The sequence below is a fragment of the Alosa sapidissima genome, chromosome 12 (genome assembly GCF_018492685.1).
Source record: "Alosa sapidissima isolate fAloSap1 chromosome 12, fAloSap1.pri, whole genome shotgun sequence".
Classification (NCBI taxonomy): domain Eukaryota; kingdom Metazoa; phylum Chordata; class Actinopteri; order Clupeiformes; family Clupeidae; genus Alosa; species Alosa sapidissima.
The window spans coordinates 10,958,057-10,971,110 of NC_055968.1; the positions used below are offsets into that span (position 1 = coordinate 10,958,057).

Consider the following 13,054-nt stretch of genomic DNA (forward strand, 5'->3'; position numbering starts at 1 on the left):
ATCTTCTCTTTTCTTGGTATCTTGTTAAAAAAAAATCTCTTCAGTGAAGGGCAGCTGTTCACCCAGCAGCATTATGAACTGATATTCAATTGTCAAACTTCTTTTCATGTCCACTGCCCCCACGATCAGAGAGCATGTTGCTTGGAGATTTGGTCATTCAGCAGAGGAGCCGGGGGCAGATTTATGACCCTAAAAGGTCAGCTCATTGGGCCAATCTTGTCTCATTTTATTTCCAATACATGTGAAGCTCAGCACTGGTCTGACTTCTTGCTGAGCGTTAGAAATGGGAAGTCAAGAGAACTGCCTGAGAATGTAAACCTGGATGTATAAATGAAAGACAAGCTATTTGACATTGGCCTCATGATTGGCCATGATTGTGTTTGCAAGACACAAGGGCTGACTCTAATAAAACCAATTGATCTCTTGTTAATTTCATTTCACAGGGCATGTTATAGACAGGGTTTTTTTTTTTTGCTGACTGCTCATCCACACCCACTTGTCCTAAATGATAGGTCGCTCCCTCCAGATGATGTCAGCAAAACGTCAGACCGTAATGTCATTATCCACTCCCAGAGACAGCAGGACAACCAGGGCAAATACCTGTAGTAAGGCACGGCAAAAGCCATGGTTTATAGCTCCTATCATTAGCACAGGCATAGTGCCTCACATGAAGTGATGAAACATCTCATCTATTACTGTCTTGTTTTATTGGTGTATGATAACACATTATCTTTGTGACCTTTGTGACACATTATCTTTGTGACCTAGATAGATAGATAGATAGATAGATAGATAGGTTGATTGATTAGTGGTGGTGGTGCACTGGGATAGCATGTGCTGGGCTTGCATGCAATAGCCAAATAAGTTGTAGGTTTGATTGCGGGCTGCCACCGTTGTGTCCTTGAGAAAGGCACACTTGACTCCGAGTTGCTCCAGGGAGACTGGCCCTGGCAATAATGGACATACATACGGTAAGTAGATAGACAGATAGATAACCATACAGCCATAGAACACAATGCCACCAAACAATGGCCATTCCATTATTATTTATTATGTTATGTTATTGTAGCGCTCGTAGACCTGGACCAGTAATTCAAGCACTAAACATCAACCTAGGCTCGGGAGAGGGGTATGCTTAAATGGACTAACTCACAAGAGGAATTAATAAGTTGAACAATTGACAGTTTTATTGCCTCCAAACAGCAGTGTGGTTACACAGCATTGAATGGGCAAAATATAAATGAAATGATAAGGAAGAGCTCTTCAAACAAATAAAATATGAAAATCAAAGGAAATATAGAATTCAAGCCCCTTATTCCGGTATGTACTGATTCAAGAAAGTTCAATTCCTGTATGAAAAGTGTATATCAGTTCCTGTATGAAAAGTGTATATCAGTTCTTGTATGAAAAGTGTATATCAGTTCCTGTATGAAAAGTGTATTGATTCCTAAAGTTCAGTTCCTTGAATGTGTGCGGATATGACTACTGTGTTGAGTCAACAGTGTGGAAAATCTTATCTGGTGTTCGATGAACGAATGAACAAATCTTGGGTTTCTCTGAGACAAATCGTACGGTTGGCCACACCGCTTCCACGATCGTTCTCAGTCTCACTGGGCTGGGCTCGCCATCTGGGATCCAAATCTGATCTGGTCGTTCAAAAAACCAATCTACACAAAGTGCAGAATAATAAGAATTCTGTTCTATTTCTATTCTTCAACATGAGACCTCATTAACTTCTTTCTTTCTTTTAGAACATCTTCTAATGTGTAACCAATAACTAAGGATGCACTTAAGATTACATTGAGATGAATTACTTACATCACAATAAACTATACAAATGAAATATAAGCAATTACATTACTTATAAGCATGTACTTTCAGTACAATTCAACGAATTGCATAAATGAAACAACAATAATGTTTTTAACATCATTAAGCAGTGTGCTTATCTATTTTACTTCCATTTACTAAAACATTTTCCTTTTTAACCTTTTCAAGGACTATTTTAACATATTGCATTGTAACATGACTATGAATTAAATATTACAACTAACTTATTCAAAATATACATGTGAAACTCAAAAGCTATGCATTTCTAATGTATCTGTATTATAACTCATTAGCATTCGTTATTACAACAAAACTGAATGCTAAAATGTAAACAAGTTAAGCGCCACGCATCTCGCATGGTTCAAAGCGCTACTAACGGCTCGGTTGACCAGGCTACCATGCTGCGGCAGCTAGTTAGGGCGTTAGCTAGGTTTTAACATTGAGCACAATGACACGGCTTGTACCAAAGTGGCAGGAAACATCAAGATTCTCGTCAGAGATTAAACATTCTATTTAACTATGATATGGCATACCAAGGTTTCATACAAACATTGAGCATCGTCTCACTCATACTCCGATTGGTTTTTATGAATTACATCCTTTCCTAGAATGCTAGTGAGAAACTAGCAAAACGTGCCTTACTCACCGGAGTTCCAATTTGCTATAAACTCGACAGAATCACTTTTCTTTCTTATTCAAAGTTGAGTTTGAGGTAGACTAATATCTTATGGATATAACTAGATGTAAAGTATTAACTTTTCAAAAGTATTTCGTTATTATTTATCTTCTAATCTGGGAGCTCTTTCAGGTGCACGTTCACAGGAAATATGTCGCTGGTAGAGAGAGAGAATGTTTGCTAGTAGGACGCTCTAGTCTTCTGACACATAGAGCGCCCTCCATAGGAAGATACATGTAATTGCATCTAGATTAGTAGCCCTAATTTCATGAGGGTTACACCCTCCCCCCTTGACTCTGCATGGGTCCTCTCATGCTTGACCTATTGTCAGTCTAAACGACACTAATAGGGGAAACATCATAATCAGTAAGGGTGTCAAGTGTTAGATTAAAGCTTTCTAAGAGACTCTTTGCAAAGGAGATTAAGGGTTTACCTAACTCCGGGTAGCTGAAACGACCAGGTGGTCGGCGTGATCTCTCAGATTTACGTGTAGGGTCATGTGTTTCTGTATGTGTAACATTTTCACTTTCTTTGCATGTATCAGTTTCTATATGTGTTATTGAGTTATCTGAGTCACTATTTTGAACTTCAGTCTCAGCTTCTTTTTCAGGACTCTCTGGGTTAACAGAAGATGTATCTTGGTCACCAACAACCGCAGCTGGAGCTTCATTTGTCACATGAGGTAACGTTCTATCCATGTCAGTATGGGGTTGGTCGATCATAACCTCTGGTTCCACTGATTCATCTACCACAGGAGGTGTTCCAGCAGGTTCTGCAGGCAACACGGAATGGTCTGCATTAGGTTCATCCTGAAGCTGGGAGGTCAACGGCATGGCTGGTGTCACAGGCGTTTGGAGTGTTCTTGGGATTTCACACACTTGGACGAACCTTTCCTCAGGAGCGACAGATGGCTGGACGGAACAGTACGGTAAGTCATCGTCGGAGTCAGAGTTCTCCTCGAGGTGCTGAGGTTGACTACGCCTGGTTCTTGGTCGTTTTTCTTTTGGCTTGTCCTGTTCAGGTTCCTCTGGTTCAGATAAGTCACCGCAAGGGAGTAGGAGATCCCTATGTAGGGTTCTGACGGGACCATCTTCATCTATGGGCTGTACCATGTACACAGGTAGGTCTCCCATCTGTTTCAGAACTTTGTAAACACTGGATTCCCATTTATCCGCGAGCTTGTGCTTGTTTCGCAGCCGTATGTTTCTCACAAGCACTTGGTCACCTTCCGCTAGTGTTGACTCTCTTACTGTCTTGTCAAAGCGTCGTTTATTTCGTTCAGCAACCTTTTGTGAATTCCTTTTGGCAATCTGGTAGCTTTCTTCGAGCCGTGCTTTCAGGTTTCTCACATACTGGGAGTGAGACCTAGGAGCACCATTCTTAACAGGTAAGCAGAATGCAATATCCACTGGGAGTCTAGGCTGGCGCCCAAACATCAACTCGTATGGGCTAAACCCGGTGACCTCATTTTTGGTGCAGTTATATGCATGGGTTAGGGGTTTCACATAGTCACGCCAGTGAATTTTCTTCTTGTCACTCAGGGTTCCTAACATACCAAGAAGAGTTCGGTTAAACCGTTCTACTGGGTTCCCCCTCGGGTGATAGGGACTGGTGCGTACTTTGGTGATACCGGCAAGGGCACAGAGCTCTTTTATGAGTTGAGACTCAAAGTCTCTACCCTGATCACTAAGTAGGCGCTCTGGGAACCCGTAATGTACCAAATACTGCTCCCAAAGTGACTTTGCAACTGTTGTAGCCTTCTGATCCTTTGTAGGTATGGCAACCGCATACTTAGTAAAATGATCTGTAATAACCAAGATGTCTTTTGTATTGTGACTATCAGGCTCTAAAGACAGATAATCCATGCATACGAGTTCCATGGGACGGGTTGTTTGGATATTCACGAGAGGTGCTGACTTTTCAGGAGGCGTTTTCCTACGAACACAGCGTCCGCATGTCTTTATCTTGTTCTCAACATCTACGGCCATCTTAGGCCAATAGAATCTTGACCGGACTAAGTCTGTAGTTCTCTCCAGACCCATGTGTGCCATATCATCGTGGAGGCACTTGAGGATGGTGGACCTCAGGGACGTAGGAACCACAAACTGGTAAGTGATGTCATTATCATATTGGCGGGTTCTGTAAAGAAGACCATTTCTCAACTCTAGTCGTTTCCACTCTTTGAGCACTAACTTGAGCTCTAAAGAATCAGACTTGAGGTTGGGGTTTGCTTCATCGCCGGTCTCTAACAGCTCGACGACAGGACCAATGACTGGATCAGAGCGCTGATGATATTGGAGCTCTTCCTCACTGTAGGTGGGTATGGTAGGACAACCTAGTGCTCCGGCATTTTCATATTCATCTGGAACCGCGTCTGCATGAAGAGCCAGGGATTCTACCAAGGTGATGGAAGGTAAGCAGTCATCAGCCTCACTCAAGAGATGGCGGTGATACAAGGCATGAACTGTGTCAGCTGCTAAATGTTGATGGTCAGGAGATGAAGAGAGGTGATGAGAAGCAAACAGTTTCATTCGCTCCTTTTCCTCAAGAGAAACATGGTCGTCTTCCAGGGTGTCATGCGGCCGTCTGGAAAGGCCATCAGCGTCTTGGTTGCATTTTCCAGCACGATACTTGATATTAAAATCGAATGTGGTAAGTGCAGCCAACCAGCGGTAACTGGCAGCGTCAAGTTTAGCCGACTTCAGAATGTATGTCAATGGATTGTTATCCGTTACGACTGTGAATGTGTTTCCATATAGATAGTCTTGGAATTTTTCCACAACAGACCACTTTAAAGCAAGAAATTCCAATTTGTGGGCAGGATACCGCTTCTCACTGGGCGAAAGCCCTCTGCTCGCATAGGCGATAACTCGCATGTCACCATCCTGTTCCTGGTAAAGAGCTGCCCCTAAACCATACGTGCTTGCATCTGTGTGTAGAATATATGGAAGTTTCGGATTGGCAAATCCAAGTACAGGCGATGATGTGAGTTTCTCTATGACCGTTTCAAAAGCTCTCTGGCAAGCAGGTGTCCACCGATTCGCAAAAGGCTCCTTGACACTGAAGTATCCCCCAGTGCAGGGTGTTGCTCTTTTACCCTTTGTGTAGGGAGGGTAGCCCTTGGTGAGGTCATTCAAAGGTTTGACTATTTTAGAATAATCCCTTACAAACCGGCGATAATATCCTGCGAAGCCTAAAAATGATTTGAGCTCTTTGAGAGTTTGAGGCCTAGGCCAGGTGCGGAGAGCACTGACCTTCTCGGGATTGGTTGCTACTCCATTACTGGAAACTATATGTCCTAAATAGCTCACTGAGCTTTGGAAGAAATGACATTTTGAAGGAGAAAGTTTCAAGCCATATTCTCTCAACTGCTGAAGAACACGTAAAAGCCTAGCTTCGTGTTCTTCTAGTGTGCTGGAGAACACTATTACATCATCTAGAAACACTAGTACTTCTTTCAAATTAAGACTGCCCATACATCTCTCCATTAACCTTTGAAAGGTACTAGGAGCATTGGTGACACCTTGGGGCATGCGATTGAATTCGTAGAACCCTAAGGGACACACAAAAGCAGTCTTAGCCTTATCCCGTTCCTCCATCTCAATCTGGTAATACCCAGACTTGAGATCCATTACCGAAAACCACTTGGATCCGGCAAGGGAAGAAAAGGCTTCTTCAAGGTTGGGAAGTGCGTATGCATCGCGGATTGTCAGTGCATTTAGTTTCCTATAATCAATACAAAGACGGACGTCTCCATTCTTTTTCCGAACAACAACGATTGGGGAGGAGTAAGGAGACTCTGATTCGCGAATCACTCCTGCATCAAGAAGGGTTTGCAGATGCTTCCTTACGGCTTCATAATCATTGGGGTGGATGGGTTGGGACTTCTGTTTGAAAGGTGTCTCGTCTTTTAGGTTTATATGATGTCGTACTTTAGATGCATGCCCAAAGTCGAGATCATGTTGGGCAAAAACATCGGTATAAGACTTTAGACTCTGTGTTATTCTGACTTTCCATTCTCTCGGAAGAGGTGAATCACCAAAATCAAACTTCAGCTCAGACTGGTTAGGTTCACTGACTGGCTGAGAAGTGACAGCACAACATTTCACACTGGCAACATTTTTGTTCGAAGCAGGTAAGTTGTCATATATCGCCTCAGGAGTATGGAGTTCAGCAATGACACAGTGTGAAGGGAGTGTTATGTCATGGTCGGCTTCATTTCTAATCCACACCTGTAGCTTGTGAGGGTTCTGCTTGAGCAACGCAACAAGACAGCACTCTACAAGGATTCCCCCAGGTAAGGCAGATGTTGTCGGCTGTTCAATCACGGCATACTCGCTACTGCTGTTAGCTTTGACGTATCCTTCAAGTAGGATTCTCTCTTGAGCAGGTATTACTTTTTGCACCTTGCCTTGAAGAGTCATCAACCCAATTCTCCCTGTTGAGTTCACTTCTTTCCGAAGCTGGAGTGTGCGAAGAATTTTTCTATAGCCATGGACAGATGACAAGTCATTTGGCCTTCTGCCGTGACAGTGTTCATTGTAAAGGACATCAAGAGCATTTGTTCCAATCAGTACAGGTAAGTTGTTGCTACTGCGCAAGTCGGGGATTACTAATGCTAAAGTAGAGACCTCAGGTTAATTTTCAACAAAGTTCTTCGGAAACTTCAGGCGGATAGGCACGTAGCCCAAGTATGGAACATTTTGGCCATTAGCGCCTTCAACATTCAGACCGTCAAGTGGCTGGATAGGGTGCTCTGATAAATTGCTCTCATAAAAAGAAGCAGAAACGGTGGTCACTTGAGACCCGGTGTCAAGGAGACAATTGCAATTCACTCCTGACACCATGATATTAGCTGTACATTTCTGTCCAATAAGCCCTTTAGGAAATTGGTGCTGATTCTCTGTTCTGTGTGACTGAATGGATGCTTTAGTTTGACGTTTTGTTTTGGGACATTTATGCTTACTTTCAGTCCCTGATAGTCCCGCCTCAGGAACTGAGTTCAGTTTAAATGCTGCTCATTTTGCTCGTCCCAAGCCTGTTGCTTTTGTTTCAACTCTCTACGTTTCTTTTCCACTAATTCAGGATTCGGCTCATTGCTGCAGGATGGTACGATGTGACCGTCCTCACCGCACTTGAAGCAATACCCCGGGCGGGGTCTCTTTGTGAGTATTGTCTCTACTGAGAAGTTTTCCTGAGTGGAGACTTTGGTTTTGGTCTTTAGTTTCTTATTTTGCTTATCAGTAGCCTGGCGTGAGCTATTCATGGATGCTTTCAGTGAAGCCATTTGAGTTTGTAACTTTGCAATTTGCTTTTCAAGTTTATGCATCTCAGTGGAAGATGCACTATCTGCAAAGGTTGCTGTGTCTGTGTCTGTGTCATAATCCTGAACTGTGTGGACGTTTGCTTGAGCTCTGGCTTTAGGGAAGCCCAAGTGTTGTTTCATCCGGCTGGACTTAGCAGCTTGCCGGTCCTCTTCAGTACGCAGCAAAAGAAGAAGCTCAGAGAATGAGGGTGGATTCAGTTTTTTCTGTTCAAGCTGAAGACTAGTAATTAAGGCATTGTTCCAGCACCCTCTACAGAACTGCTTAAGTAGCTGGCGCTCTAACTCACTAGCAGCAATGCCGCCTCTTTTCACTACTTTGCTCAAGGCTGTCTGCAATCGCTGCAAATAGCTGGAGGGTTTCTCACCTGAGTTCTGGTTAGTGCTCAAGAACCTTGCAAAAAGCTCGTCTCCATCATCAACAGTGTCGTATGCTGAGTCGAGAAGGCTAAGGTAGTCATGAGGAGATGCTTTTGGCCCAAGGTGCTTCACAATGTGGGCAGCAGGTGGAAGAAGGCTCTCAACCATCTTCCGAACTGTGTGTTTGTCAGACGCAGTGACATCTGCGAGAAGAAACTCGACATTCAGTGTTTCCCCTAGAAATTTTTCCAGCAGCGGTGCTATTACTTGGGGGGGGGGGGGGGGGGGTTGTTGCGCATTTTTTTTAATTTTTTTTTTTTATATCATACCTTCGTGTTTCTTTTGTGGACATTTTCAGCTTTCTTTTACATTATTGGTTAAAAATGATAGAAGAAAAATGAAATGGCACAACCCAGAAAAAGATTATTTACAATTTATTTAAATTTGTCTTAATGGCAAAGGCCACACCCAATCTGCGAGCACTTAATTTTTCTGGGCTTTTCAAAGAACATCTCTAAGGCTCTTTGGTAATTGAATTGAATTGTTGGGGGGCCATTAATGCTGACACGCATGCACGTAGCCAGATGCTCTCCTTGTAGTCTATTTCTCAGTCCCAAAACAACAAACCCACGTATAAAAAAGTAAATACTCACTTTTCTTCTACATCACTCCCACAGTTACCATACAACTCACTCACAATTAACTCGAAAAGGACCTAGGCTACTTGATTGAAGTGCGACCGTTCGTCTCACCGTCAAGAGAACGCTGAAGTTATGAGAACACGTCTTTCTGATAAGAGAATAGGCTCCTATGTCTAATGCCGCAAACGTAGAAAAGGTCTGTTTGTGATAGCCTATTATAGCTAAGTGGACAGAATTTAGGCTATACGTATATGCCAACATATGCTCATATTTCCTTTAACTATCAGAAAGTTTAAACAGGCCTAGACTGTGTTCGCCTAGCTTTCCCATGCAAACATTACATGTAGCCCTACGCTAACGTTACAAGTCTAGGCTACAATTAACGTTAAGACCATACACCTTGTAGCACATTGGTTTACTCTATTGCATTACTTACGTTTTAATAATTTGTTGTTGAATGTTGATGGAGGCTCATCTTTGGGAAATCAGCTCTCTGGATAAAATTGTCAGCCGGAGCAAGAGTTCTCAGAGTTGACGACACCGGACGTAAATCCAATCAGCAGAAAGAACCGCATCACAACAGTAGGCTAAATCGCAACAAACTTTTTTCCCCCCATGTTAAATTCATTTCGGTAATCATGAATTGGTTTCTTTTATTTGATGTAGGCTAGGAGAGGAGGATGCATGTTTCACATTAGTGTCAATGTGTCAAAGCAGGCTTTGGATCAGAGGAATTGCTCAAGCTTAACATATGGCATAGGCTACAAGCGAATTCACGGCATATAAACAGCTTCGTGATGAAATATAACTAATATCATTTTTTATTGTCACCAGGCCTATAAGTAGGCTATTTATTGTGTAACCTACAAGTGAACGATGACACCATAGGCTACACTGTGGCGGAGCAAGACCCCATCAGTCGGATAGCTAAACAATGTAACCGTGTTCAGAACGTAGGCTAGCCATATGGGCTGCAGACTTGTCTTTGGGCTTGTAATCACCTGACACATCATGCCGCATATATGTCCTGAATAATGAGAGGCTAAGTGCGGATTTGATGCACTTAACTTACTCAAGACTTTCAGAAAACAATTTCGAGATGACGTTGGCCGTTGTGCTTTTACAGTGTGTTAAGTGAATCTCGTGATATTATGTTGCAGCAGCGCTGAAAATCCAGCGGCGGCGCTGCGCCGCTGTTAAATACACTGTAGGGGAAACACTGACATTGTTGCGCCATGTGTCATAGTCAGACTCAGAACCTGGGCAAGGGATTTTTCCTGAGAAAGGCCTAAGTTTGACACGATCATGATATTGGGAGGACAAGTTGCTGTTCTTAATGACATGCTCAACCACTACTTTCTGGACTTCAGGAGTGGTAAGCTGTTCAGGAGTTAAGTTGAGAGTCCGTTGCCTATGTAGGGCTGATGTCGGAGCACTAACAGTGACTGGGAGAGAATCACGCTCAGGTAAGTAGGGTAGGTCAGGGACTATTTGAGTAGGAGATTGAGTTTCAGGAGCTAGTGGGTTGGCTTGGGCTGTATTGTTAGTGGGCGGTGGGGTTGTGGGTAGTTCGGTTGTGGGATTACTTTTAGTAGCTCCCTGTATTTTAGCCAGCTCATCTAGCAAAAGTTTCTCAAAGTTTGTTCCGCTTAGTTTAGCAACATCTTGTAGCTCAGCTAAGTAAGACTGTGTTAAGCTAGAACTTTTATCAGCTACATATAACTCAGAGAGAAGCTGAATTTGATGGATAACATCTGGGTTACTGCTAGGTCTTTTGCAGGGCAAAGCTTCGTGAAGAAACTGAATGGTTTCTCCTGATGTGAATTCTACGATGGCAGTGTCTTTAAACTGGGATTCATCGCTAGTTACTTTAATTATTCTTTGAACAGAACCAACTGTTCCTAAGTACTCCATTACTTCATTATCCTCTTCACCACCAGTTAAACCACTCACTAAGAGTGAATTAGGTACCTTCACATTTTCTGACCGAATTACATCCATACTTTATGCTATCACCACAAAAAAATGCAAAAAAAAGTATGTAATAGCAGTATTCACAAATAGGATGCAATAAAAGCGTCAAAATGTTCAACGTTTCACTAAAAATGAGCTCAAAACCCCTCCTGGCTGGCTCGCCACTTTTTTGTGTAGCGCTCGTAGACCTGGACCAGTAATTCAAGCACTAAACATCAACCTAGGCTCGGGAGAGGGGTATGCTTAAATGGACTAACTCACAAGAGGAATTAATAAGTTGAACAATTGACAGTTTTATTGCCTCCAAACAGCAGTGTGGTTACACAGCATTGAATGGGCAAAATATAAATGAAATGATAAGGAAGAGCTCTTCAAACAAATAAAATATGAAAATCAAAGGAAATATAGAATTCAAGCCCCTTATTCCGGTATGTACTGATTCAAGAAAGTTCAATTCCTGTATGAAAAGTGTATATCAGTTCCTGTATGAAAAGTGTATATCAGTTCTTGTATGAAAAGTGTATATCAGTTCCTGTATGAAAAGTGTATTGATTCCTAAAGTTCAGTTCCTTGAATGTGTGCGGATATGACTACTGTGTTGAGTCAACAGTGTGGAAAATCTTATCTGGTGTTCGATGAACGAATGAACAAATCTTGGGTTTCTCTGAGACAAATCGTACGGTTGGCCACACCGCTTCCACGATCGTTCTCAGTCTCACTGGGCTGGGCTCGCCATCTGGGATCCAAATCTGATCTGGTCGTTCAAAAAACCAATCTACACAAAGTGCAGAATAATAAGAATTCTGTTCTATTTCTATTCTTCAACATGAGACCTCATTAACTTCTTTCTTTCTTTTAGAACATCTTCTAATGTGTAACCAATAACTAAGGATGCACTTAAGATTACATTGAGATGAATTACTTACATCACAATAAACTATACAAATGAAATATAAGCAATTACATTACTTATAAGCATGTACTTTCAGTACAATTCAACGAATTGCATAAATGAAACAACAATAATGTTTTTAACATCATTAAGCAGTGTGCTTATCTATTTTACTTCCATTTACTAAAACATTTTCCTTTTTAACCTTTTCAAGGACTATTTTAACATATTGCATTGTAACATGACTATGAATTAAATATTACAACTAACTTATTCAAAATATACATGTGAAACTCAAAAGCTATGCATTTCTAATGTATCTGTATTATAACTCATTAGCATTCGTTATTACAACAAAACTGAATGCTAAAATGTAAACAAGTTAAGCGCCACGCATCTCGCATGGTTCAAAGCGCTACTAACGGCTCGGTTGACCAGGCTACCATGCTGCGCCAGCTAGTTAGGGCGTTAGCTAGGTTTTAACATTGAGCACAATGACACGGCTTGTACCAAAGTGGCAGGAAACATCAAGATTCTCGTCAGAGATTAAACATTTTATTTAACTATGATATGGCATACCAAGGTTTCATACAAACATTGAGCATCGTCTCACTCATACTCCGATTGGTTTTTATGAATTACATCCTTTCCTAGAATGCTAGTGAGAAACTAGCAAAACGTGCCTTACTCACCGGAGTTCCAATTTGCTATAAACTCGACAGAATCACTTTTCTTTCTTATTCAAAGTTGAGTTTGAGGTAGACTAATATCTTATGGATATAACTAGATGTAAAGTATTAACTTTTCAAAAGTATTTCGTTATTATTTATCTTCTAATCTGGGAGCTCTTTCAGGTGCACGTTCACAGGAAATATGTCGCTGGTAGAGAGAGAGAATGTTTGCTAGTAGGACGCTCTAGTCTTCTGACACATAGAGCGCCCTCCATAGGAAGATACATGTAATTGCATCTAGATTAGTAGCCCTAATTTCATGAGGGTTACACCATTATATTCCCTGCTACTGCACAGAAAGGTGACATTTTATGCTTATATGTCAATGGATGATATTTCCTGACAAACAGCTAAAATGCAGTAGGCCACTACTTCCTGAAAAACTGTCCAAAAAACACATCATTTGTTTTCCATTAACAACAACTGGCTGACATGACTGACAAGAAAACTCGGTCCTACACAATGCTTTTGGAAATCAATAAGGTTAAACACAGCGAGAGGAAAAATCTGTTTGGCACATAAGCATGCAAAACACACATCCAATTCCAAATGTACTGTGCGAATGTAACTTAGCAACGGCCCTCCATCAGGAGTGTTTGTGTGTAGCCAGCTGGGGTGTGTGTGTAT

At 41.8% G+C, this 13,054-nt stretch overlaps 1 protein-coding gene across 2 annotated transcripts; it reads right to left on the reverse strand.

Annotated features, from left to right (window-relative positions):
• Window positions 1-7,508: 7,508 nt before the first annotated feature.
• LOC121678229 (zinc finger CCHC domain-containing protein 18-like) lies at window positions 7,509-12,682 on the reverse strand. 2 transcript variants are annotated; one of them, XM_042057581.1, is made up of 3 exons: window positions 12,389-12,682; window positions 10,055-11,579; window positions 7,509-8,411 (listed from the first exon to the last, which is right to left on the reverse strand). In XM_042057581.1, the coding sequence occupies exons 2-3, from the start codon at window positions 10,829-10,831 to the stop codon at window positions 7,509-7,511; spliced, it is 1,680 nt and encodes a 559-aa protein (XP_041913515.1). In that variant the 5' UTR covers window positions 10,832-11,579; window positions 12,389-12,682. The 2 variants fall into 2 exon arrangements, with proteins under 2 accessions (XP_041913515.1, XP_041913516.1); XM_042057582.1 differs by having other exon boundaries at window positions 12,276-12,682.
• Window positions 12,683-13,054: the final 372 nt, after the last annotated feature.

Excerpts from the sequence above, each read along its gene's own strand:
- LOC121678229 (XM_042057581.1), bottom strand. The coding sequence starts at position 10,831 with ATGGATGTAATTCGGTCAGAAAATGTGAAGGTACCTAATTCACTCTTA. Across the intron at positions 8,412-10,054 it reads ATGACACATGGCGCAACAAT|GTCGAGTTTCTTCTCGCAGA; the intron begins GTCAGTGTTTCC and ends GAAACACTGAAT.